General features: G+C 46.7%; 1 protein-coding gene across 3 annotated transcripts; it reads right to left on the reverse strand.

Annotated features, from left to right (window-relative positions):
- Positions 1–2,678: 2,678 nt before the first annotated feature.
- HM13 (histocompatibility minor 13) lies at positions 2,679–27,161 on the reverse strand. 3 transcript variants are annotated; one of them, XM_077253088.1, is made up of 12 exons: positions 26,799–27,135; positions 26,615–26,713; positions 24,525–24,607; positions 13,263–13,351; positions 13,064–13,149; positions 12,859–12,984; positions 12,702–12,759; positions 12,535–12,618; positions 11,627–11,663; positions 9,864–9,966; positions 9,011–9,096; positions 2,679–2,826 (listed from the first exon to the last, which is right to left on the reverse strand). In XM_077253088.1, exons 1-12 carry the CDS (start codon positions 26,973–26,975, stop codon positions 2,814–2,816), a joined length of 1,041 nt encoding a protein of 346 aa, XP_077109203.1. In that variant the 5' UTR covers positions 26,976–27,135; the 3' UTR covers positions 2,679–2,813. The 3 variants fall into 3 exon arrangements, with proteins under 3 accessions (XP_077109203.1, XP_077109202.1, XP_077109201.1); XM_077253087.1 differs by lacking the exon at positions 2,679–2,826 and adding an exon at positions 5,263–5,569 and having other exon boundaries at positions 26,799–27,161; XM_077253086.1 differs by lacking the exon at positions 2,679–2,826 and adding an exon at positions 5,263–7,157.

A 27,161-nucleotide genomic window follows, 5' to 3' on the forward strand; every position in this document is an offset into this window, starting at 1 on the left:
CCCCCCACATCACCACACACAATCCCGCCCCCCACATCACCACACACAATCCCACCCCCCACCACATCACCACACATAATCCCGCCCCCCACCACATCACCACACATAATCCCGCCCCCCACCACATCACCACACAATCCCGCCCCCCACATCACCACACATAATCTCGCCCCCAACACATCACCACACATAATCCCGCCCCCCACCACAGTACTACACATAATCCCGCCCCCACCACATTACCACACATAATCCGGCCCCCCCACCACATTACCACACATAATCCCGCCCCTCAACACATCACCACACATAATCCCGCCCCCACATCACCACACATAATCCCGCCCACCCACCACCACACATAATCCCGCCCCCACATCACCACACATAATCCCGCCCACCCACCACCACACATAATCCCACCCACCACACATAATCCCGCCCCCCACCCCATTACCACACATAATCCCGCCCCCACATCACCACACATAATCCCGCCCCCCACATCACCACACAAAATCCCGCCCACCACCACATCACCACACATAATCCCGCCCCTCCACATCACCACACATAATCCCGCCCCTCCACATCACCACACATAATCCCGCCCCCCACCCCATTACCACATAATCCCACCCCCCACCACACATAATCGTGCCCCCCACCCCACATAATCCCGCCCCCCCACCACATCACCAAACATAATCCCACTCCCCACCACATAATCCCGCCCACCACCACAGTACCACACATAATCCCGCCCCCCCACCACATTACCACACATAATCCCGCCCCCCCACCACATTACCACACATAATCCCGCCCCCCCACCACATTACCACACATAATCCCGCCCCCCCACCACATTACCACACATAATCCCGCCCCCACATCACCACACACAATCCCGCCCCCCCACATCTACACATAATCCCACCCGCCCACCACATCACCACACATAAACCCACCCGCCCACATCACCACACATAATCCCGCCCACCCACCACATTACCACACATAATCCCGCCCCCACATCACCACACATAATCCCGCCCCCCCACATCTACACATAATCCCACCCGCCCACCACATCACCACACATAAACCCACCCGCCCACATCACCACACATAATCCCGCCCACCCACCACCACCACACATAATCCCACCCACCACATCACCACACATAATCCCGCCCCCACCCCATTACCACACATAATCCCGCCCCCACATCACCACACATAATCCCGCCCCCACCCCATTACCACATAATCCCGCCCCCCACCCCATTACCACACATAATACCACCCCCACATTACAACAGATAATCCCGCCCCCACATTGCCACACATAATCCCGCCCCCACCACATTACCACACATAATCCCGCCCCACCACATAATCCTGCCCCCCACATTACCACACATAATCCCGCCCCCCACATTACCACATAATCCCGCCCCCACCACATTACCACACATAATCCCGCCCCCCACATTACCACACATAATCCTGCCCCCCACCCCATTACCACACATAATCCCGCCCCCCCACCCCATTACCACAGATAATCCCGCCCCCCACATCACAACACATAATCCCTCCCGCCCACCACATCCACATATAATCCCACCCGCCCACATCACCACACATAAACCCACCCGCCCACATCACCACACAATCCCGCCCACCCACCACATCACCACACATAATCCCACCCACCACATCACCACACATAATCCCGCACCCCCAACACATCACCCCACATAATCCTGCCCCCCCACATCACCACATAATGCCGCCCACCACCACAGTACCACACATAATCCCGCCCCCCCACCACATTACCACACATAATCCCGCCCCCCCACCACATTACCACACATAATCCCACCCCTCCACCACATTACCACATAATCCCGCCCCCCCATCACCACACAAAATCCCGCCCACCACCACACATAATCCCGCCCAACACATCACCACACATAATCCCGCTCCTCCACATCACCACACATAATCCCGCCCCTCCACATCACCACCCCCCACATTACCACACATAATCCCACCCCTCCACCACATTACCACATAATCCCGCCCCCCACATCACCACACATAATCCAGGCCCCCCACCACATTACCACATAATCCCGCCCCCCATCACATTACCACACATAATACCTCCCCCAACACATCACCACATAATCCAGCCCCCCACCACATTACCACACATAATCCCGCCCCCACCCCACCCCATTATCACGGATCGTGCCGTCGTAGCGATTAAAATGGTACTGTGTGACGGTACCCTTAGAATGGTTTGCTATCATTAGGTTTAGTCACTATGGGTTTATGTTGAGAATCAATATTTACTAAACATGGTGGTCAGTGTTTGGGGGGGGGGGGAGTTTATTGGGTACATGCATTTAATTTGTACCTTTGACATGTTTAACACCTTACGATACATCTGAGGTAATATTACAGCACACATTGGCATCCTGTCTTTAATGCAAGCTTAGGAACTGAGATATATATATCAACTGACAAGAGCTATATCACACATACAGTGGAGAAAATAAGTATTTGCTATACTGTCGATTTTGCAAGTAACTCTCGTTCCTCTTGACCTACTGTAAAAAGCAGGACACATCCCAGTTGAAAGCATGAAGGCTGTGTATAATACAGGTTTATTGTTGTTTATATTTAACTGTGGATATCTTTTGACATATTGCACATTTTTTGTTATCTTCTATGTAGTTATTTCATTTAGCCATTGTGTGCAAGTCCATTTATCTTGCATCTTCAAATTCATACTAAAACATCCACCTATGAACAAGAATATAACAACTATAATACTGCCCCTATGTACAAGAATATAACTACTATAATACTGCCCCTATGTACAAGAATATAACTACTATAGTACTGCCCATATGTACAAGAATATAACTACTATAATACTGCCTCCTATGTACAAGGCTATAACTACTATAATACTACTCCTTAAGTACAAGACTATAACTACTATAATACTGGGCCCTATGTACAATAATATATAACTACTAGAATACTGCTCCTATGAAAAGAATATAACTACTATAATACTGCCCCTATGTACAAGAATATAGTTACTATAATACTGCCCCTATGTACAAGAATATAACTACTATAATACTGCTCCTATGAAAAGAATATAACTACTATAATACTGCCCCTATGTACAAGAATATAGTTACTATAATACTGCCCCTATGTACAAGAATATAACTACTATAATACTACTCCTTAAGTACAAGAATATAACTACTATAATACTGTCCCTTATGTAAAAGTGTTTGGAGAGATGTAATTGTTGGACAGCAGATATGAATGTCTGCGGAGTCTGTAAGAGGACACTTTTGAAAGTAAAGGAAGGATATGTGTACACTATTTTATTGTTCGGATTCTTACTTGTTCTTGACACCTAATAGAACACTGACCAGTCACACAGAGTACCAGAGTTTTACATTAAGACTGACAGAAGGACAGCAGCGTTGTACAACTTGAAAATTAGCAAATCCTAAGTCCTGGAAATCCATACAGTGGTAGAGGAAGAAATACAAGAGGTTGTGGATGTCCAGCGGTTATTCCAATCTTATACTGGCAGGCCACAGGGACAATCTACCGTGCAGTCAGACTGACAGGAGGACAACTACCACAGGTCGGAGACTGACAGAACATATGAAGGATGTACACACATTATGTCATCAGACAGATGTTAGGAGGTTATAAACACAATAACCAGGCACATAACAGTAAATAGATCCCAGGTCATAATAAACCATAAATGAGGAAATATGCTCAAAAGCCACTCCTAGGTTCTATAGAAAAAGAGAACAAATTGGAGTTTTAAGGCTAAAAATTTCTTTATTAATAATAAAAAAAAACCCATAAAAACAGTCAGATGACTCATAAAAAGACAGACAGGTAACAATATAAAGTGAGGGCAATGTACTAGCAGAATGGTCCAGTAATATAAATTGGTGGGGAGGAGAGGGAAGAAAAGTGTCCTATTTATCCATGGTACACATATCACCTTAATATTTATCGCTCCTGAGCGAATCGCCGGGCTCCTCTCATCCACCTCCAGGAACAAGGACACGTCACCAAAGTTCCCGGTCAGGCGCACAGGAGCATAAAGATGCCAGGATGTGAACAAAGGGCACAAAGAGGAGAAACGCACACGCGCACTCAGATAACAATAGGGAACAGGATAATATTCCTAACAATATACAATAGAAAAAACCCCAAGGGGGAGAATTACAATTAACAATAAAAAAAGAACTTTGATGAAGCCCTGAATAAATTTAATGAACATATTGACCAGGAACATATGTCCGGGACTCATCCTTGCTCCCGGACATGCCTGCTGATAGCTGTGGGTGGACGAGAGGCATGTGCGGCGATAGTCCAATCCGATTGGCTAGCCACTGGCCATGTGGGCAGGGTTCACGGGTCTATAAGGTCCTGCAGTACTTCCTTCTACAGTTACTTCCCCTTGAGAAAGCTGTGGTATAAAAAAGCGAGACGCGCGTTGGGGATTTTTTTGTATTTGTTTTGGAAGGTCCAGTAGAATGGGTAAGATTTGGTCACTATTTAGCCTTAATTAAAGGTTTTCGATGTTATGGTCTGTGAATGAGTTATAAATATTAAGGTGATAAATAGAAAGACACTTTTCTTCTCTCACCTCCTCACCCATTTCTATTATTGGACCATTCTGCTAGCACGTTGCCTTTTTTTTGTATGGTTACCTGTCTGTTCGTCTTTTTTATGACTTGTTTTTACATTTTCTGTATTAATAAAGGATATATTTAGTACTAAGAGTCCAATTTGTTCTCCTTTTTCTGGGTGTTAGTAGGTGCAGTGTACCTAGCCCTATAGATCAAGTATGGCAAAAGGGCTGTCGTTACATCCAGCCTGAGATTGGCAGAAATATTAAGGCTGTAAATACTGCATGGGATTGCGAGGTGTAAGCCAGGCGCAGGTCATAGAGAAAACCTAATTATCTAGTCAGACTGAAAGGAAGAGGTCTCTACTCCCAGGCTAACACAGTGACAACATATACATTCTGGTATCTGGTGGATGTTAGGAGACCCAAGTATAGCTCCTGGTATGACGTGGTCAAGTCACGGAACAGAGACTGACAGGACACCACAGTGCTGGCCATTAGGAAACGCCAATCACTGTACACTCACTTCCCCTGAATAACAAGCACCAGAGGGCATCTGTACGGACGCTTTAATACCGTAAAAAGCAAATCCACCATACAAAATATAAAAATACCGGCCCAGCAACACATGACAGGCACAGACGCACACCCATGACGGGTGATGGAGGGGGCGGAAGCAGTTCAAACACAGGCATGTATTGCAGAGAAGGGGGAGCAGTAACAAACGAGGTGACGGGCAGCGCTTCTTGTCTCCCACACAGTTTTACGCCCTCCCCAGTCATGGAGTATCCTGGGCACAGAACTCAGTCCTCTTTTTTCTCTTGCTCGTCTTTGTCTGTTTCCTTGGGCTGCTCCTCATATCTGGAAGAAGGAGGGTGGGAAATGATAATGTGCCCAGTAATCTGCCCTGCCTAGCTCATGACCAAGACAACCCACCCCAGAATCAGTTCCTACCCATTCACAGTATTTACAAAAAAGTTCAGAAAAGCAGATTGTAGAAAATTCCGACGCTCAGAATGGCCAAGGTGCAGGATTATCTATCAGATTCCCATATTTTATTTGTATTGCAATACGTTCAATCCTCACGTGAACTAAACATTAAGAATCTTGTTCATATACTGTTCGTAAAGGATTATTCTCATCTCCATAGATGGATAGTCAGATAGCGTTTGGAAAAGAGGGCTTTTGCAATTTATTGCTTATTACAATTTGCAGCAGTTGTTGAGATATTAACACTTTTGTTTATAGCTTGTTGCCTAGGAGATCGACCACTCTGCTGTTTAGCTTGTAAGCACTAAAAATAGCCAGCCAGGACTAGAAGGTATCCGCAAGTTCCAGCTATTCTTACCAGATTTATAGCAGTGCTTACAAGCTGAATAGAAAAGAGCTTGTGAGCACTGCACATGTGCTGCTGTCTAGCAACAATGGTCGGTCTCCAAGGAAACAAATTGTAAATAAAAAAAAAAAAGGTGTAACATCTCAACTACAACTGAAAGGAGTAAATTGCAAAATTGCTTTTATTTCCCCACCCTATCTGACAATACCCATTTATGAAGGTGGGAATAAGTCACACTCAAGATGCATTGAAAGCTGCATTCAGAATTCTGCTGATTTCCAGTTAACTCTCAGGCTGCACAAAGCATTTTCTGCTTGTGGGAGATGTACGTTTTACAGCAGCCATGCTTTGCAGCCATCTTCCTCATGAGGAATTTCCAATATATGTGGCTGTCAAAATTAGCAATATGGCAAAGGCAGCTTTGAATGTGACCAGAGAATAAGACTAGATGTAAGAACTGAACTGTGGGTGGCAGGAGACTAAAGTTCCTTATTCACATTAGAGAAAAAGCTGTCAACCAGACGATCTCGACCTCCAGACTTTCCCAACAGATGGATCTTGTAGATTTGGCAATATCCAAGGAATGTGATTACATTTCTGCACATACTAGGCAGACATTAAACGTTTACTTGAAGATAAGCAGAAAAGACCCCTGACCACCAAACGGCTGAACCAGTGTCCTTAAGTCCAGTAGAGATTGGCACAAGATTCACCAGAGATGAAGAGGGCGATGTGGAGCAAACGCTTAATAGCACCATCCACTATATGGCATAATGGCATCCTTTACGCTACAGAACTAGACACGTAAACGGATCTGTGGTGGTCCCAACGGGTGATAATGCGGATGATGGGGAGGAGGAGTAATCTCAGACTAAGCATGGAGTTTGCTGGATGAAAGGTAAGGCTGGGGTGTGGGCCGAGATGGGATGCACCTGTCCAAATGCAGATATGAGAGGGACCCTTCATATGGAGCTGGGGTTGAGCTGCCGCCTGCGGCGGGGGGAACAGGATTTTTGTTGCATGGATTCGGCCAGGCTGGCAGGAGATCCAGACACCACCGGAAAGTGAGAGAGGCGTGGAGTGTGAGGTAGAAGTTCCGCAGAGGACTCATAGCTGTGAGAGAACAAAGGACAGGAGGGAGAACGGGGAGAGGCAAAAAATGGGACAACACAGCAATGCATGCAAGAGGAGCAATGAACATGCATGGGGAGGAAAGAAAGAAGCAGGTAAGACAGGTGAGGATGATCAAAATCAGAAAGGAAAAAAACAAAATACAACAGAATGGAAGAGGGAGGAGGGGGATTTAATGGTCAGAGGAGAGCAAGAATATTATGAAAAATAAATAAGCAAAATGATTAGTGATATTAGGAACAACAGAAGTAGTAAGGGGAAGGAAAAGAGAAGTAGAGAATGGAAGTCATGGTGTGAGGGAAAGATGCAATAGGAAAGTGAGGACACAGGGGAAGATACAAGAGGGAATGGAAGGGAGGACACGAACGGGAAGATACAAGAGGGAATGAAAAGGAGGACACGGGCAGATACAAGAGGGGAGGGAAGGGAAGACACGAACGGGAAGATACAAGAGGGTATGGAAGGGAGGACACGAACGGGAAGATACAAGAGGATATGGAAGGGAGGACAGAAACAGGAAGATATGAGGGAATGGAAGGGAGGACACGGGCAGATACAAGAGGGGAGGGGAGGGAAGGGAAGACACAACCGGGAAGATACAAGAGGGTATGGAATGGAGGACACGAATGGGAAGATACAAGAGGGTATGGAAGGGAGGACACGGGCAGATACAAGAGGGGAGGGAAGGGAGGACACGAATGGGAAGATACAAGAGGGGAGGGAGGACACGAATGGGAAGATACAAGAGGGTATGGAAGGGAGGACATGGACAGGAAGATACAAGAGGGAAGGGAGGAAATGAAAAGGAATATACAAGAGGGAAGTGAGTACACAAAGGGAAGATATAAAAGGGAAGAGAGGAAATGGGATTAGGTGGGAGAGGAAGGGAAGACACAAAGAAGGGAGGACACGGAGGGAAAGACACAAAAGGAAAAGGAGAAAACGGGGTAGATGCAATAGGGAAAGGAAGGGAGGATACAAGAGGCAAAGGAGGACACGAAGAGGAACATACAAAAGGAAAGGAAGGACACAAAGTGGAAAATGCAAGAGGGAAAGGACATTATGACACCAAGGGAAAGATGCAAGAAGGAAAGGAATGGGGGACACAAAGGTGAAGATACAAAAGGGAAGGGAGGTCACGAAGAGGAGGATACAAGAGGGAAATTAAGGGAGGAGACAAGAAGGGAAGTTGCGAGAGGGAATGGAGAGAGGAAATGGAGGAGAAAAATACAATAGGGAGGACACAGGGGAAGATACAAGAGCGCAAGGAGGCAGGACCCAAGGTAGAAGATAGAAGAGGGAAGGAAGGGAATGAAGGCAAGAGGAAACAGATGGAGAAAATGAGATGGAGAACACAAATAGGATAGGAAGGAGTCAAGAGGGAGATGAGAACGAGGAAAGAAAGATATGAGACGGAAGGAGTGACGTGAAGGATATTTTATAAGAAAAATGTAGTGACATTAATACAGGAGAGGAAAGGAGTGATTGGAATAATGAGAAAGGAGGAGTAACAGTGGCCAGAAGAAATTAAAAGGAAGTGCCAGGAGGTAGAAGGATGTGAGAGGGAAGGAGTGGGAGAAACACAAGAATTTTGTTCGGGAGTGGTGTGGGCATGAATACAAATAAATGTAAAAAATTGATGAATAAAATAAGTAGTAGAGAATATGTGGATGGAGAAGACACAGGCAAAGGAGGAAAATGAAGAACACAAAAAAGGAAGAAAAAAAAAAAAAAAAAGAGGAGGCAGAAAAATGTGAAGAACGTTTTCAGGACTCACAAATCCGACTACTCTACATTCCGACCCCAAACCAAACTCTCTAACATCAGTTACTCACCTAAACATCTCTGTGATCTCGCCTTTTACCAGAGCCACAAGCAATGGGAAACCGATGCAGGCAGGGACCAGGTAGAGGAGCGCCGGCTGCCGAGGAACACACATTACAGCGTCATCAGGTCAGAAGATGGCAAACTAAGCAGATAAGGACTACAAGTGCCACCCTGCACAGGATCATTTGAAGCTGGATATACTATATAAAGCCATGGGCGCCTATCAGAGGTGCTCCAGATACTGCAAAAACAACAACTCCCAGCATGCCCTCAGTCTAAGGCTGTCAGGGCAAGCTTGGAGTTGTAGTCCTGTAGCAGCTCCACAGGTTGGAGAGCACTGTTGCAAAGATCAACTGCAGTGAGTTCTGAAGCTTTTCATGGTAATAAGTCCTTAGCTATTGTGTGGCCCAAATTGGTACAGCAAATGTTGCCAGCACTTCCTCTCCTGGGTGTAGATGGCCATCTTCTAAAAACAGCCCCTCATCTGCCCACAGGTTGTGCCTGGTACTGCAGCTGAGCTACACTGAAGTGAATGGGGATGATCTGCAATACTACACATAACCTGTGGTGAAGTGTGGCGCTATTTTTGGCCAAGTTTATCTAATTCTATATCTTTATCTAACCCCTTTAAGTAAATTAGATCTGGATAAGTAAAAATGATGTGTAAATTATAATCTAAAAATAGAGAAGTTAACATGGCAAAGGAATTGCAACCAAACCGACCTATCTCTCATGCATAGTTTTACCTAGCGTATTTAACCCTTTCACTACAGGACTTTAATGGTGATCCCCTAGTCTCTCCTGATGGAAAAGCCTGAGGTTTTAGTGACCGGGTGTGTACGTAGCAATGAGGTTACTGACCTGAGCATGTTTGAAGGTGTGCATCACAAAAATGGTCAGGGCCAGACCAAAGATGTACGCCAAGAAGCTGGTGTAAAAATAAGTGTGAGAATTCTTCTTTAAGCTACAAAGAAAGATGAACGAATAGGTTAGTAAAGATCAGGAGGAAGGTCAAGTGTGAAAACGACGCTCATCTTTTTGAAGACTAGATCAACTTTACCCAGCAATGCCCCATGTAGAATTGGAATACCTCAGTCATAAAACTCAACACATCCAAAAAATACATTTCTATTATTTTGTGTAGAGGCTGGCACCAAATCCTGTATATTCAATTGTATAGCTATAATTATTATGTTCTAACTACCTGCAGCCACCACTAGGAGGCACTCACTGCATAGATTTAGCTCCACCTAGTGGTGGCAGGAGATATCCAGCGCTTCACATCTACTATATAATTGTCTAAGGGTCACTTCCGTCTTTCTGTCTGTCCTTCTGTCTGTCTTTCTGTCACGGATATTCATTGGTCGCGGCCTCTGTCTGTCATGGAATCCAAGTCGCTGATTGGTCTCGCCAGCTGCCTGTCATGGCTGCCGCGACCAATCAGCGACGGCAGTCAGTGCCCGGCGCCCGCTCCATACTCCCCCTCCAGTCACCGCACACACATGGTTAATGCCGGCGGCAACGGACCGCGTTATGCCGTGGGTAACTCACTCCGTTACCGCCGCTATTAACCCTGTGTGACCAAGTATTTACTATTGATGCTGCCTATGCAGCGTCAAAAGTAAAAACATCTAATGTTTAAAAATAATAAAAAAATCATTATATACTCACCTTTCCCGCTCCTCGCGACGCTCCATGCAAGCGGCAGGTTCCGGATGGTCTGTGACAAGGACCTGCCATGATGTCACGGTCATGTGACCGCGACGTCATCACAGGTCCTGCGCGCCTGCGCGAGAAGGAGGCGACAGGACTACAAGGGTCCCTGGAAGGTGAGTATATGTTTATTTTTTATTTTTTAACCTGTGACATACGTGGCTGGGCAATATACTACGTAGCTGGGCAATATACTACGTGACTGGCCAATATACTACGTGGCTCTGTGCTGTATACTACGTCACTGGGTAATATAGAATGTAAGTCCGCAAGGACAGGGTCCTCTCTCCCCTCTGTACCAGTCTGTCACTGTAAACATGTTTACTGTAAATGATATCTGTAACTCTGTTTGTAACCCCTTTCTCATGTACAGCACCATGGAATTAATGGTGCTATATAAATAAATAATAATAATAATATACTACATAACTGGGCAATATACTACGTAACTGGGCAATATACTACGTCGCTGTGCAATATGCCACGTGGTTGGGCAATATGCCACGTAGCTGGGCAATATACTACGTGACTGGCCAATATGCTACATGGCTGGGCAATATACTACGTGGCTCTGGGCAATATACTACGTCGCTGGGCAATATACTACGTGGGCTGGGCAATATACTACGTGAGCTGGGCAATATACTACGTGGGCTGTGCAATATACTACGTGGGCTGTGCAATATACTACGTGGGCTGTGCTATATACTACGTGGGCTGTGCTATATACTACGTGGGCTGTGCAATATACTACGTGGGCTGTGCAATATACTACGTGGGCTGTGCAATATACTACGTGGACATGCATATTCTAGAATACCCGATACGTTAGAATCGGACTACCATCTAGTATACTATATTGGCCTGCCCACCCTCCGCTGGGATATATATATAAAAAGACCATCACTCACCTGATGTCAAAACGGAGTAACAAAGCAATGAAGATGCCTACAACACACAGAATAGAAGGAACACGTGACATTTAGCCATGAAGGGTCACATCGTAGAACATGGGTTTGAAAACTGTACAAATACACATGGGAACTGTATACACAAGGCGGTAGGCAGATTCTTATTGGAGACTATTTACAAAGTTATTTCCATTATTTTTATTAACCAGTTCAAGACTGGGACAAGTTTTTTGTTTTTTTTCTACTATAATATATTTCACATTCTGGTCCGCTTTCCATTCCAATAATTTTTATATATGAGGTGATTATTTTTTCCTGTCGGAAACGGGACTAAAACAGCAATATGGACTGACAGTAACCTATTTGCCTGCTTTTTCCTGCTTTTCTTTTTTTCATGTGTTTCACATCTTGAGACCCCCCCCCCCAGCAATCACATGATTACTAGGGCGGGAGGAGGAAGCACTGTCAGTGCCTCTTATACTGTATGCACAGCCCCTGTTCTATGCTGTGTATACAGTGATCAAGAAGGAAGAGACGGTAATAAACCATCTCTGCCTTTTCTCTGCGTGATCACCCTGCAAAGACATTCTAAAGTGTCAGTGCATAGTCATATGTGAACTGGTGAAAAATTTTATTTGCTGAGCGGTCTGTAAGTAGCTAAGGATGTATAACTGCTTGCAAAAGGTACACAACACAATGGTCTGACACAATAAAGCAGCAGCACTGTGCAGGCGTGGACAATGCTGAATGTAAAATGTTAATGTGGTGGAGACGCAGTTTATGTTTGCTGCCATTACAACCCATAAAGGCCGGACTGTGTGCCGCCCACTGCCATCGTATAGATTAAGCCAAGCAATAGTAGGTCAGTGTACGTGACAGCACACTTTGGCGCCCTCTGATGGACTCACCTGGAATGACAATATCGCCCAATCCCAGCATGGCAAAATTACTGGCTTCAAGTCCCTTCTCCAACAGATCCTGAGGGAAAACCACTGGGAATAAAAAAAAACAAGATTATGGGATAAGAAGATGCAATTATCTGTAAAAATAATTAATGGGTTGGGCTGCTACTCACACTTTATTGGTGCTTCAAAGGATTTGGCCACAGTCACCATGACATTGGTCCCAAACACCTTAATAAATGAAATTGAATTAAAAAAAAAAAACTGATGCAAGTAACTAAGGTGAGGATATGTCCCTCATTGTGCATTCTTAAGTTCTCCCAGACTCACCCAAAAAATGTCATATATGAAGAGTCCCCCCAGCAAGATGCAACCGGTACTGACGTTGTTCAGATGCAAAAGTTCCACACCGTTAAGGGCAAATGCCAATCCAAATAGGTTATTGGCAATCCAGTGCTGGGGAGAAAACATGGAGATTAGTGGTCAGATGGGAGGATGACATATATATTATTGTCCTACACAAGGAGCTCCTCACCTTCTTCAGGAGGTACCAGACCCCGACCACTCCACTGATGACCAGACACACCAAGTCCCGGGTATCAAACTCGTAATTTATAACCTCTGCAGGAAGAAGGTGAATAACGTGAGCTGATCAATAATCACCTCTGTACAGAATTAACCAAAAGCGATTATGAAGGGCGCCCCCTAGCTGTCCACTGGCACAGGGCACTCACCTTCTTTACTGTCCCCGGAGCCCTGAGTGAAGAGCAGCTGATACTGTTTGTTGGGGAAGTTTTCTGGGAACAGTCTGTTCATGGCCGGACTGAGGGAAGAAAAATGGTTAAAGAAAGAACGGTGATAATAATCAGTGACAGGCCCGAAAGCAGAAAAGGGAAGGAGAATACAAAGGAAGATTAGTGGGATCATACAGTCTTTTGTGAATAAAGCAAAACCTATTCTAGAATGAAAACTTCTGCAACTTTCTAACAGACTTTGTGGAATAATTCTCTGCAAGATTTCTGACAATGAATGAATATAAAGATCCTGGTAACATTGCAAGACAAATATCCTGGACGGAGCCAAGACTTCTTGCAGAAAAGGTCCCATTCACATTATGTTTTTGCCCTTGTGATATGTGACCATAGGGATCTACGGTGTCCATCATGGCCATTTCTAGGTGAATGATGCATAGTGGTCATTTAGGCACGTATAATAAATTGACCCATAGCCTTCCCTACTTACACCGGACGGAGGCTTATTTGGCCTCCATTCAGCAGTACATTGTAGTAGTTTCCTTCTTCCTGGCTGTGCAATTCCAAGAAGTAGCATCCAGCACGAAGCAAAAAAAAATAAAAGTACCATGCAGAACAGTTATTTTTTAAACCTTTCCCAACCGAGCGATTTCACACTTTTGCGTGTCCGTTTTCTCCCTCCTCTTCTCCCAAGAGCCCGTAACTTTTTTATTTTTCCATCGGTATAACTGTATGAGGGCATGTTTTACACAGAAGGAGTTGTACTTTTTTTTTTTTTATCGTGTGATGCTTTGGAAAGCGGAAAAAAATTCCAAGTGCGGCAAAATACCATAAAAAAAGCACGTTTTATTTTTTTCATAGCTTTCATTATATGTTAAAAAATAGGCATTAGACCCACCGGTAATTATGTTTCCAGGAGTCCATCCTGACAGCCCCCTGGATGTCATCCTCCCCTTTGCTGGGACAGGAAACACACGAGAGTTTAAAAGGTCATGTCCCACCCCCAATCCTCAGTGTTGTAACAAGAACCGCCTCATGGAATGCAAGAAAATACTTTAATGATAAATAGAACATATTACATCATATGTCAGAAACACATTACATCATGCATATCAAATCAGGGAGGGAACAACCAGTGCTGTCAGGATGGACTCCTGGAAACATAATTAACCCCTTCATGACCCAGCCTATTTTGACCTTAATGACCTGGCCATTTTTTGCAATTCTGACCAGTGTCCCTTTATGAGGTAATAACTCAGCAACGCTTCAACGGATCCTAGCGATTCTGAGATTGTTTTTTCATGACATATTGGGCTTCATGTTAGTGGTAAATTTAGGTCGATAATTTCTGCGTTTATTTGTGAAAAAAAACGGAAATTTGGCGAAAATTTTGAAAATTTCGCAATTTTCACATTTTGAATTTTTATTCTGTTAAACCGGAGAGTTATGTGACACAAAATAGTTAATAAATAACATTTCCCACATGTCTACTTTACATCAGCACAATTTTGGAAACAAAATTTTTTTTTGCTAGGATGTTATAAGGGTTAAAATTTGACCAGTGATTTCTCATTTTTACAACAAAATTTACAAAACCGTTTTTTTTAGGGACCACCTCACATTTGAAGTCAGTTTCAGGGTTCTATATGGCTGAAAAAAAAAAAAACTGCACCCCTCAAGGTGCTCAAAACCACATTCAAGAAGTTTATTAACCCTTCAGGTGCTTCACAGCAGCAGAAGCAACACGGAAGGAAAAAATGAACATTTAACTCTTTAGTCACAAAAATGATCTTTTAGCAACAATTTTGTTATTTTCCCAAGGGTAAAAGGAGAAACTGGACCACGAAAGTTGTTGTCCAATTTGTCCTGAGTACGCTGATACCTCATATGTGGGGGTAAACCACTGATTGGGCGCACGGCAGGGCTCGGAAGGGAAGGAGCGCCATTTGACTTTTTGAATGAAAAATTGGCTCCAATCTTTAGCGGACACCATGTCGCGTTTTGAGAGCCCCTGTGTGCCTAAACATTGGAGCTCCCCCACAAGGGACCCCATTTTGGAAACTAGACGCCCCAAGGAACTTACCTAGATGCATAATGAGCACTTTAAACCCCCAGGTGCTTCACAGAAGTTTATAACGCAAAGCCGTGAAAATAAAAAATAATTCTTCTTTCCTCAAAAATGATTTTTTAGCCCGGAATTTTTTATTTTCCCAAGGGTAACAGGAGAAATTGGACCCCAAATCTTGGTGTCCAGTTTGTCCTGAGTACACAGATACCCCATATGTGGGGGTAAACCACTGTTTGGGCGCACGGCAGGGCTCGGAAGGGAAGGCACGCCATTTGGCTTTTTGAATGGAAAATTAGCTCCAATCATTAGCGGACACCATGTCGCGTTTGGAGAGCCCCTGTGTGCCTAAACATTGGAGCTACCCCACAAGTGACCCCATTTTGGAAACTAGACCTCCCAAGGAACTAATCTAGATGTGTGGTGAGCACTTTGAACCCCCAAGTGCTTCACAGAAGTTTATAACGCAGAGCTGTGAAAATAATAAATACGTTTTCTTTCCTCAAAAATAATTTTTTAGCCCAGAATTTTTTATATTCCCAAGGGTATCAGGAAAAATTTGACCCCAAAAGTTGTTGTCCAGTTTCTCCTGAGTACGCTGGTACCCCCATATGTGGGGGTAAACCACTGTTTGGGCACACGTCTGGGCTCGGAAGAGAGATAGCACCATTTGACTTTTTCAATGCAAGATTGGCTGGAATCAATGGTGGCGCCATGTCGCGTTTGGAGACCCACTGATATGCCTAAACAGTGGAAACCCCTCAATTCTAACTCAAACACTAACCCCAGCACACCCCTAACCCTAACCACAACCCTAACCGCAACACACCCCCCTAACCCTAGTCTTAACCCTAATTCCAACCCTAACTCTAATTCCAACCCTAACCCTAAGGCTATGTGCCCACGTTGCGGATTTGTGTGCGGATTTTTCGGCACCGTTTTTGAAAAATCTGCAGGTAAAACGCACTGCGCTTTACCTACGGATTTACCACGGATTTACAGTGTTTTTTGTGCGGATTTCACCTGCGGATTCCTATTATGGAGCAGGTGTAAAACGCTGCGGAATCCGCATAAAGAATTGACATGCTGCGGAAAATACAACGCAGCGTTTCCGCGCTGTATTTTCCGCACCATGGGCACAGCGGATTTGGTTTTCCATAGGTTTACGTGGTACTGTAAACGTGATGGAAAACTGCTATGAATCCGCAGCGACCAATCCGCTGCGGATCCGCAGCCAAATCCGCACCGTGTGCACATAGCCTAATTCTAACCCTAATTCCAACCCTAGCCCTAATTCTAACCCTAATTCTAACCCTAGCCCTAAGTGCAACCCTAGCCCTAAGTGCAACCCTAGCCCTAAGTGCAACCCTAGCCCTAAGTGCAACCCTAAGTGCAACCCTATCCCTAAGTGCAACCCTAAGTGCAACCCTATCCCTAAGTGCAACCCTAAGTGCAACCCTATCCCTAAGTGCAACCCTAAGTGCAACCCTATCCCTAAGTGCAACCCTAAGTGCAACCCTATCCCTAAGTGCAACCCTAAGTGCAACCCTATCCCTAAGTGCAACCCTATCCCTAAGTGCAACCCTATCCCTAAGTGCAACCCTATCCCTAAGTGCAACCCTATCCCTAAGTGCAACCCTATCCCTAAGTGCAACCCTATCCCTAAGTGCAACCCTATCCCTAAGTGCAACCCTATCCCTAAGTGCAACCCTATCCCTAAGTGCAACCCTATCCCTAAGTGCAACCCTATCCCTAAGTGCAACCCTATCCCTGAGTGCAACCCTATCCCTGAGTGCAACCCTATCCCTGAGTGCAACCCTATCCCTAAGTGCAACCCTATCCCTAAGTGCAACCCTATCCCTAAGTGCAACCCTATCCCTAAGTGCAACCCTATCCCTAAGTGCAACCCTATCCCTAAGTGCAACCCTATCCCTAAGTGCAACCCTATCCCTAAGTGCAACCCTATCCCTAAGTGCAACCCTATCCCTAAGTGCAACCCTATCCCTGAGTGCAACCCTATCCCTGAGTGCAACCCTATCCCTGAGTGCAACCCTATCCCTAAGTGCAACCCTATCCCTAAGTGCAACCCTATCCCTAAGTGCAACCCTAAGTGCAACCCTATCCCTAAGTGCAACCCTATCCCTAAGTGCAACCCTATCCCTAAGTGCAACCCTATCCCTAAGTGCAACCCTATCCCTAAGTGCAACCCTATCCCTAAGTGCAACCCTATCCCTAAGTGCAACCCTATCCCTAAGTGCAACCCCAAGTGCAACCCTATCCCTAAGTGCAACCCTAAGTGCAACCCTATCCCTAAGTGCAACCCTATCCCTAAGAGCAACCCTATCCCTAAGAGCAACCCTACCCCTAACCCTACCCCTAATGGAAAAACAAAAATAAATATATTTTCTGTACTTTATTATTGTCCCTACCTATGGGGGTGATAAAGGGGGGATTTATTTACTATTTTTTTTATTTTGATCGCTGTGATAGAACTTATCACAGCGATCAAAATGTACAGGGAACGAATCTGCCGGCTGGCAGATTCGGCGGGCACACTGCGCATGCGCCCGCCATTTTCCAAGATGGCGGCGCCCATGCGAGAAGACGGAGGACACCGGGAGGGACACTGGGACTAGGTAAGTATGGGGGGGTGCGATCGGACAGCGGGGGGGATGGAGGGGAGGACGGGGGAAGGGCGGAGGTGAGAGGAAGGCGTTTACAACAGGACGGAGGGGTACGGAACACTGACGGCGGCTGCAGATCGCCGCCGCCAGTCGATGGGGGGGCCAGATCGGGGTCTCCAGCCATGGCCGATGCTATTGCAGCATCGGCCATGGCTGGATTGTAATATTTCACCAATTTTCATAGGTGAAATATTACAGATTGCTCTGATTGGCTGTTTCACTTTCAACAGCCAATCAGAGCGATCGTAGCCACGGGGGGGCGAAGCCACCCCCCCTGGGCTGTAGTACCACTCCCCCTGTCCCTGCATGTCGGGTGAAATTGGAGTTAACCCTTTCACCCGGCCTGCAGGGACGCGATCCGGCCATGACGCATATGCTGCGTCACAGGTCGGATTGGCACTGGTTTTCATGACGCATATGGTGCGTCAAAGGTCGGGAAGGGGTTAAAGGTAGGCCTAATGCCTATTTTTCAGGACGTCCCTCCTGACAGCACCCTGGAGAGTACCAAAGCACCTCCTCAGGGTGGGATTACCGCTTGGAGAACCTTTCTCCCAAATGCAGTATGTTGACCAGACAAAACATCAAGTTTATAATGTTTACAAAAGGTATTGGCACTAGCCCATGTTGCTGCCTTACAAATCTGCTCCAGAGAGGCACCTGCCCTCTCGGCCCAAGAAGTAGCTATCCCTCGTGTAGAGTGTGCATGAAGACCCTCCGGAGGTGGGACCCCTTTGGACTGGTAGGCCTCAGAGATCACAGACGTGATCCAACGAGCGATAGAGGCCTTAGAGGCCTTCTTTCCCTTATTCTTTCCCCCAAACAGAAAGAACAAATTTGGGTCTATCCGCCATGAGCTGGTGGCTGCTAGGTAATCTAAGACTGCCTGTCTGACGTCAAGGGAATGAAGGGCATTTTCTTTTGCGTTAGCGGGGTTATTACAAAAAGAAGGTAACACAATTTCCTGATTTCTGTTCTTTGCCGATCCTACTTTTGGAATAAATGAGGGATCTAGTTTAAAGGATTAAACTGTCCTCTCTAATCTGTAGGTATGGGTCCCTTGTACACAGGGCCTGAATTTCCCCCACCCTTTTGGCCGTGGTGACTGCCACTAAAAATGCTGTTTTACGTGTGAGGGTTGATATGGGCATATTATCAGCCGAGGCGTATACGTTTTTACATAGGAATCTGAAAACCAAGTTGAGGTCCCAGGGAGGCGTCAATTGCCTAATGGTGGGGCGCAACCTCTGAGTATCTCGTATAAATCTGACCACCCACGGGTGAGATGCTAGGGGATAGTCAAAGAAAGAGATAAGTGCCGAGATCTGCACTTTCAAGGAGCTTGGTTTAAGACCCTTGTTGAACCCAGCCTGCAGGAAATTTAGGATTCTAGGTATGTCAGGAGTGTCTGCCACCCTCCAGACAGAAACGCTTCCAAATCTTTAAATAGATTGCCGTGTGACTGGCTTCCTGCTGGATTTAATAGTGGCTATCGCTATCACTTGGTCTGATAAGCCTCTTGCCTTCAGGATGTCCCCTTCAGGATCCATGCTGAGAGATGGAGTTTCTCTGGATTCGGGTGATAAAATGGACCTTGGTGGATTACATCCTCCCTGAGAGGAAGCTCTATTGGGTTCTCGATCGCCAAGTCCGCTAGCAGAGGGAACCAGCTCCTTCTTGGCCAGTATGGAACAATCAAGATAACCTGAGCTCGATCCTCCTTGATCTTTTGGAGAACGGCTGGGATCAGTGCCAGAGGTGGAAACGCATATAAGAGGGGTTCCGTCCAGTCCTGGCTCAGGCCGTCTACCCCTTCCGGGAGGTAAAGTGGGTTCAGAGAGAAGAATCTTGAGACCTTTGAGTTTCTTCTGTTTGCAAACAGGTCTATACTGGGAGTTCCCCAACGAAGACATAAATCCCGGAAGATATCCTGGTTGAGTTCCTACTCTGTTGCGAACACCCGCCTTCTGCTCAGGTAGTCTGCTATGACGTTTTGAGAGCCCTCCAGGTGAATTGCAGAAATAGATAGGACCGAATTTTCCTCCCAGCAAAATGTTCTTCCTGCTAGATCCTGGAGCAAATGGTGTCTTGAGCCTCCCTGATGTTTCAGGAAAGAGACCGTTGTCACATTGTCGGATAGTATCCTGACATGACAATTTGCAAGAGTGTCTCGATTTCTTCTCAAGGCCTCCCACACCGCATACAGCTCCTTAAAGTTGGAGGAGCTGTGAATGACATCTGCTGGCCACCTTCCTTGTAGGATCTTGCCCTTTAGATGGGCTCCCCAGCCCCATGCACTGGCATCTGTAGTGACTACCACGTAGGGGGAGGTAGACCATAGTACTCCCACTCCTAGGTTCTCTGGCTGTGTCCACCAGAGGAGAGACCTTCGTACTGGATTTGTTAGCTTCAAAATACTGTCCAGTGAATACTGGCGACGATCCCATTTGGAGAGAATTAACCTCTGCAGAGGTCCCGAATGAGACTGTGCCCAACTGACGCATGGTATACAGGCCGTCATTAGACCTAGTATTCTCATAGCCATCCTTATTGAGGCTCTGTGCTCCAGTAAGAGCCTGATCTGCCTCTGGATTGCCTCCAGCTTGTTTTCGGGCAGTAGGGACATCCTGCTTCTGGAGTCTAGACACACTCCCAAGAAGGTCTTGCCAGTTTATGACCCATCCTAATTGTTCCATTACCGATACAGTCCATCTCCTGTGGGCTGATAGTGTCTCTGGCGATCTTGCTACAAGGAGAAAGTCGTCGAGATATGGAACTATTATGATTCCCTGGTTTCTCAGGAAGGCGACGATCTCCGACACCAACTTTGTGACTATACGAGGTGCTGAGGCAAGCCCGAAGGGAAGGCATTGAAACTGGTAGTAACAGGTCCCGGACGGCAGAGCTACAGCAAACCTCAGAAGCCTCTGAGAAGAGAGGGGTGGACGGGGACCTGATAATAGGCACTCTTCAGGTCGAGAGTGCACATCACAGCGTCCTGGTCTATGAGGTGAATTGCTGATTGTATGGACTCCATTCGGAACCTTTTGTACCTGACCCAGGCATTTAAAGGTTTCAGATTTATTATCGTGCAGGAGTCGCCGGATGGCTTTGTGATGGAGAATAGGGAAGAGTAGTGTCCCTGGCCTACTTCTAGTGGCGGGACCGGAATTATGACTTCTGAAGAGAGCATCTCTTGCAAGTCTGACAGCATAGCAGAGCCCCGCGTGACCACCGTAGGTGCAATGTATCTTTCTGGAGGAGGGGAATAAAGCTCGATACTGTATCCCTCCGCCACCGTCCGGAGGACCCACTGATTCTGGGTGATTTGGGTCCAACTCCCTGCAAAGTGGCGGAGCCTTCCCCCGATATATGTGGCGTCATTGTGTTTTGGACTTAGAGGAGGGGCTGAAGAAGAAACTCTTGTTCTTATTTCCCTGGCTACGGGAACCCCTATAAGATCCTCTATTAGATCTACCCCCTCTGAAATCATACTGTCTCCTGAAGGGGAATCCTTTCTGAAAGGACTGAGACCTCTTAGGTTTGTCCTCTGGAAAACCCTTCTTTTTATCCGAGGCAGACTCTAGAATAGTATCTAGAAACGGACCAAATACTCTTGACCCTGAAAAGGGGATTGAGCAGAGCTTGGTCTTAGGGTACCGTCTCACAGTGGCACTTTGGTCGCTACGACGGCACGATCCGTGACGTTCCAGCGATATACTTACGATCTCGCTGTGTCTGACACGCTACTGCGATCAGGGACCCAGCTGAGAATCGAACGTCGTAGCAGATCGTTTGAAACTTTCTTTCGTCGTCAAGTGTCCCGCTGTGGCGGCATGATCGCATCGTGTAACAAAGGTGTGCACGATATTGTATACGATGTAATGGGTGGAGGAGCTTGATACGTAGGAGCGCCAAATTCTCCACCTCCTGTGTGCCGATTGGGCAGTACAATACTGTGCGCTCATTCGACAGACGTGGTACTATTGTTCCCGGCCGATAAAACCGCGGCTCTCGAGCGCTGTATTCTTTTCTCTCTGGAGCACGTGCTTGAACCAGAACTCCTAAATTCCCTGGACTTTAAACTACAGACTTTTACCGCAAGAGGTATGTACAACGCTACAGCGTAGCAGATAGTGCCCTTCAACGAGGATGTTACGCGCGCACAGTAACCAACGGCCAATCAGCACATTACAGGTGTAGTTAGCTAGCAGCACAACACGCCCCTCGTGAACAACGTCACGCATAGATTATGCAAAATGTGCTCTGAATTGTGAGAGCACCTCCTGTGTGACATGCCCGTACGACTGTCCCGTACGACTTTTACATCGCAAATACGTCATGAAAATATCGCTCCAGCGCCGTGCATTGCGAAGTGTGACCGCAGTCTACGACGCTGGAGCGATAATGGAGCGACACTGGAGCGTCACGGATCGTGCCGTCGTAGCGACCAAAGTGCCACTGTGAGACGGTACCCTTAGAGGCATTATCTCCTGACCAGGATCTTAGCCAAACTGCCCTTCTAGCTGCTTTAGATAACAAGCCGCTTCTAGCTGAGAATCTAACCGACTCTGCTGTCATATCGGACAGAAAGGCCATGGCGGATTTCATAATAGGAAGGGAGCTCAATATGTCGGACCTCGGGGTTTTATTGGGCAGATGCTCTTCCAATTGCCCCATCCATAGGTACATAGATCTGGCCACTGAAGTGGCTGCTATGTTAGTCTTAATTAGGGCCGCAGAAGATTCCCAGGCCCTCTTTAGAAGTATGTCAGCCTTTCTGTCCATGGGTTCGCGCAAATTTGATGAGTCCTCGAAGGGTATGGCTGTCTTTTTGGCAACCTTTGCCACCGGAACGTCTATTTTGGGTATCTAATCCCATAGCTTGACTTCCTCAGGCTCGAATGGTAAGTGAGCCTTAAAGTCACGAGACAGTACCAGCCGACGTTCAGCCTCCTTCCACTCTTCCAGTATCATAGCTTTAATATGCTCGCTAACAGGAAAGACTTTCTGTCGACATGACATAAGTCCCCCAAACATCAGGTCCTGTCTGGATTGTGGCTTAGATGTCTCTTCTATCTGCATTGTGCTTTGCACTGCCTGCACAAGTTCCTTTGTCTCCTCTGCCTGGAAGAGGTATTTCCTATGGTACTCCTGGCTCCCTGAGGGGAGCTCCCCCTCTTCTTCTGAGACTGAGTCCTCTGGGTCGGACCTGTCCTCAGAACTAAACTCCGGCTCTTTCAAGTCTCGCTCCCGTCTGGCTCTCTTGCGGCCAGGGATGAGGCTGGACTGCCCTGAAATAGAAGGAAGCCTGAACTTCTTCCCGGATTAGGGACCTCATCTCGGATAAAAGCGAAGATTGTTCGTCCCTCATAACCTTAGATGTGCAAGATGCACGCAAGGATTTGCCATGGGATTCCGGGAGCTTCACGTGGCATATAGGGCACCTGCTGGACTTTGCAGAGACCTTGCCGGGTTTCTTAGCTGGAGCTGGAGCAGGGGGGACAGCGGGGGTTCCCTTATCCTTAAATGACATAAGATAGGGAGTAAATAGGATAGGCCTGCTTGGGCGTGCAGTGAGGGAAGTCTGTGCTATGTGCACTTACCCCTTCCTCATCTGGCATGTCTCCTTCCATCCTTACAGTAGGTAGAGTAGTCCCCGTGCTCCGGACCCTTGGATAGGAGCGCCTCTGCTGCTATGCGTTCCAGCGCTGGAGCGCACGCACTTCCCCGCTTTACAACGCCACCGGAAGTGACGTTACCGGATGCCGTGAAACCGGAAGTGACGCGGTTCCTTCGGAGTTCCCGGAAGCCGCCGTGCAGGGCGAGACGCCGCTCTGAATGCCGCGACTCCCTGCCACCTGGAACCGCGTCCGCAGCCGAGAGCCTCCCTCTGGGAGGAGCGGCTGCCACCAGGAGCCTCGTCCCACTCCTGGTCTTTGGAGCAGAGGGACTCCCCACCTGGAGAGTCTCTACCCTGAGCCACTTGACAAGGGGAAGGGTATTGGCAAGCCGCACGATCCCCCTGAGCTCCGGTAAGTCTGCGCAGCTTCTCTCGTGCGTCCCTCCTTGCAGGGACAGGAAAAACACTGAGGATTGGGGGTGGGACATGACCTTTTAAACTCTCGTGTGTTTCCTGTCCAAGCAAAGGGGAGGAGGATGTCCAGGGTGCTGTCAGGAGGGACGTCCTGGAAATGACAATATATAGGCTGTATTTAATTAACGTAATGTTGGATCCTACCTGCCCTTTAAATGTGTAGGCTTTTAGTCCAGAAGAGACATGTTTGATAAGAATTAGGTTTAGGGTCCCATCAGAGAGAGGTCGCCTTGTCCTGGCTCATGGGCTCTCATGAATTGGCCAATTTATGCACTAAGTACCTTCATTTTTAGAAGAGAATTCTATATAGCAGTAAAGAAGCTCAAATAGCATATATTCAATGTCTGCCTACATCTTAGCTCTTACAGTGGCTGCTCTATTATTTGTAAGAACGACCTCACCTTATTGTGTGGGCCAAAGCCAGGACCCCCAGGATGAAGAAATACACAGACAGTAAGAGGTTAATATATTCTTGGGAGAAGATCTGAGGGTGGAAAAGGAAAAAAAAATATTACCTTTACATAAAAGTCAAAACAAAATGATATTCCGAAAAAGGAGGAGGCATTTCTAATGCTGAATTCACAGAATCACGACTTTACATGTAGAATCATCTTGAAGATTATGACTCATGAAGACCCCCACCAGCAAACTTAATGTAACCGTATGTTCGGGTCAGGGTGTACACAGCAGTATCACAAAATGAGCAAGGGCCGTACAGGACAGGAGTCGGCTGTGTTAAACAGCCAGAATCGGCATCTAACAGCAGCGATCAGAGCCAGACTCAAATTGCTGCAGTTTAACCGTTTTGATGCTGCGGTCAATCACTTTCAGCAGCATTCAAACGGTGTGCCAGCTGTTAGTGAGTGTACACATGAGCACAACAGACGCGATCACAAAGACAATGGATTACCAGTCGAGCCCCAAAATACGAGTCCTCATACAACTGTATCGACAGAAAGTAAAAAAGTTATACTTTGAAATAACCAAAATAATAATAATAAAAAAAATTATGTTTGTTGTCGCCTAACATTGTCAGGTTACTTTTACTGCATGATGAACGATGTAACAAAAAATTTTTTAACTTTTTTTTTTCTTCTTCAAAATGTTACCCCACCTGAAAATTTTTCAGCTTTTTTCCCCCTCCCATACATTATATAAAAAAGCCCTAGCTTTCACATGACTATGGTAAAAGGATGTTCCTGGCTCACGTACATTTCTACAGCGACTATGTGACTGCACATTGCTGAATTCATGCACACTGTCAGGAAAACCCTGAAACTTTATGGGTTTGTGCACACGTTCAGGATTATTCATGGTTTTCCGCTGCAAAAAAAGCTTAAAAAACACTAACATTAAGCATCCCATCATTTTAATGCATTCCTCAATGCATTCCACAAAAAAAAAGCAGCATGTTCATTAATTTTGCGGAAAATCTGCGGATTTGTTGCTAAATTATTGCATTGGGACGCTCTGAAAAAAAAAAACGCGAGCAGATTTCCTACAAAATGAGTCCGGTTTTGTTCAGGAAAATTCTGCGAACAATCCTGAACGTGGGCACATAGCCTGAGGCTTAAAGCAAGCAGCGCTCATGTGACTGCAGGTGCGGGATTTGCAGACTTGCTGTCACATGCCAATTGGTTGGTCTCAATGTTCTGTTGAAAGAAGCAGATGACTAGCCGGCAAGTGACAGCGAGTAAGCAAATGCCATAGTGGGGAATCCTGACAGTGGGCACAGCAGAAGTTCTATGTTCAACCCCTTTGATACAAAAATAAAGTTATGGCTTCTTAAAGAGGAAAAATTAAAATGATCAGGGGCAGAAAAAGGTTGTAAACTAAAAAAAACAAAAAAAAAACAACAAGTCATCATTCACACACTACTGCAGCCCCAATGTTCTGGTGTCCCCCGCCATTCTACACTGATGAGGAGTACACCCACTTGACCACTGCAGCCAATCACTGGCCTCCATATTCTCAAGCATCACTACGGATGACAGTGATCATGTATGTTGCCAGAAAGTCACCTGACATCATCAGGGACCACAGCAGCGATGGCTCCTTAAAGGAACTTCCATGGGTGGATGATCAAGTATTATTGTAGGAACAGCGAGGTAAGTATGATCGAGGCAGCCGACTGGCTGCAGCGCCCTGGATCAGTTAGGGATACAGCACTGAATCTGGAGGAGCCGCACTAGTCTTGGAGGGATCTTTTTCCTTTTCGGAGCCCAAGAGGCCAGTAGTAAACAAGCTCTGTACAGACCACTGTGGTCAGGTGACAGATGGGAAGGACGGGATGTCATAAGTCACTGTCACCTGACGACACAGATGTGATGTCACAGGGTCTGCTAATGTCAGCTGTGGCCCTGCACTCGCTCCCCAAAATCAGAGGATGGGTGGGCACCATGTAAAGCTGTGAGGGGCATCACCATCGTGTACAGGAATGAGGGGCACGTCATCATTGTAACCACTGTATGTACCCCGGGGGGACACTTACCTTAAAAAACAGGTAGAGACCAAAGAGGGTGCAGCTGGCAATGATGGGGAACCTGGCGGCGTCCCTGCTGGTGATGGTCTCCGGCATGTCTGAGGAGTTCTGCAGGAGAAACAACCGCCATGATTAGGGCCCTGCCAGCCACAGAGGCCAGTCACACGCTGCGTTTCCGTACCAGCTGCCTCACCTTGCCCCGGGCACAGCTGACGCTTCTCATGGCACCAAAGAAGATGGGCAGCAGAGCCATCCCCAGCAGACTGCCGTACGCCAGCGCCGTCCCCTCAGGAGAGCTCCCCAGCCTCCCGGTGCCGTTCACGGCTGCATCACTCTCATTGTGCAGAGCCGCGGGCTCCAGCTCCGCCATGTCCGGGATGTCGCTGCTTCGTGAGCTTCCCAGCGAACGGACCGGTAAGGACACGTTACCAAAAACTGCCGGAAGTGACGTACAAAAACGTGCGACACAGCGTAGTCTCCACTTCCTTAACGACCGGGCGCGGCTGTATCCAAGGGGAGGGGCTTACAGGACAAAGTCAGAGCTTTCCCTCCGCCC

This window comes from Ranitomeya variabilis, chromosome 4 (genome assembly GCF_051348905.1).
Source record: "Ranitomeya variabilis isolate aRanVar5 chromosome 4, aRanVar5.hap1, whole genome shotgun sequence".
NCBI lineage: Eukaryota > Metazoa > Chordata > Amphibia > Anura > Dendrobatidae > Ranitomeya > Ranitomeya variabilis.

Bases quoted from the DNA above. Each gene is read 5' to 3' on its own strand.
- HM13 (XM_077253086.1), bottom strand. From the start codon at position 26,975: ATGGCGGAGCTGGAGCCCGCGGCTCTGCACAATGAGAGTGATGCAGCC. The intron at 13,352-24,524 runs GTGAGGTCGTTC...TTCTTCCCTCAG, and splicing joins GCTTTGGCCCACACAATAAG to TCCGGCCATGAACAGACTGT. The intron at 9,097-9,863 runs GTCAGTAACCTC...GTTCCTCGGCAG, and splicing joins ACACCTTCAAACATGCTCAG to CCGGCGCTCCTCTACCTGGT.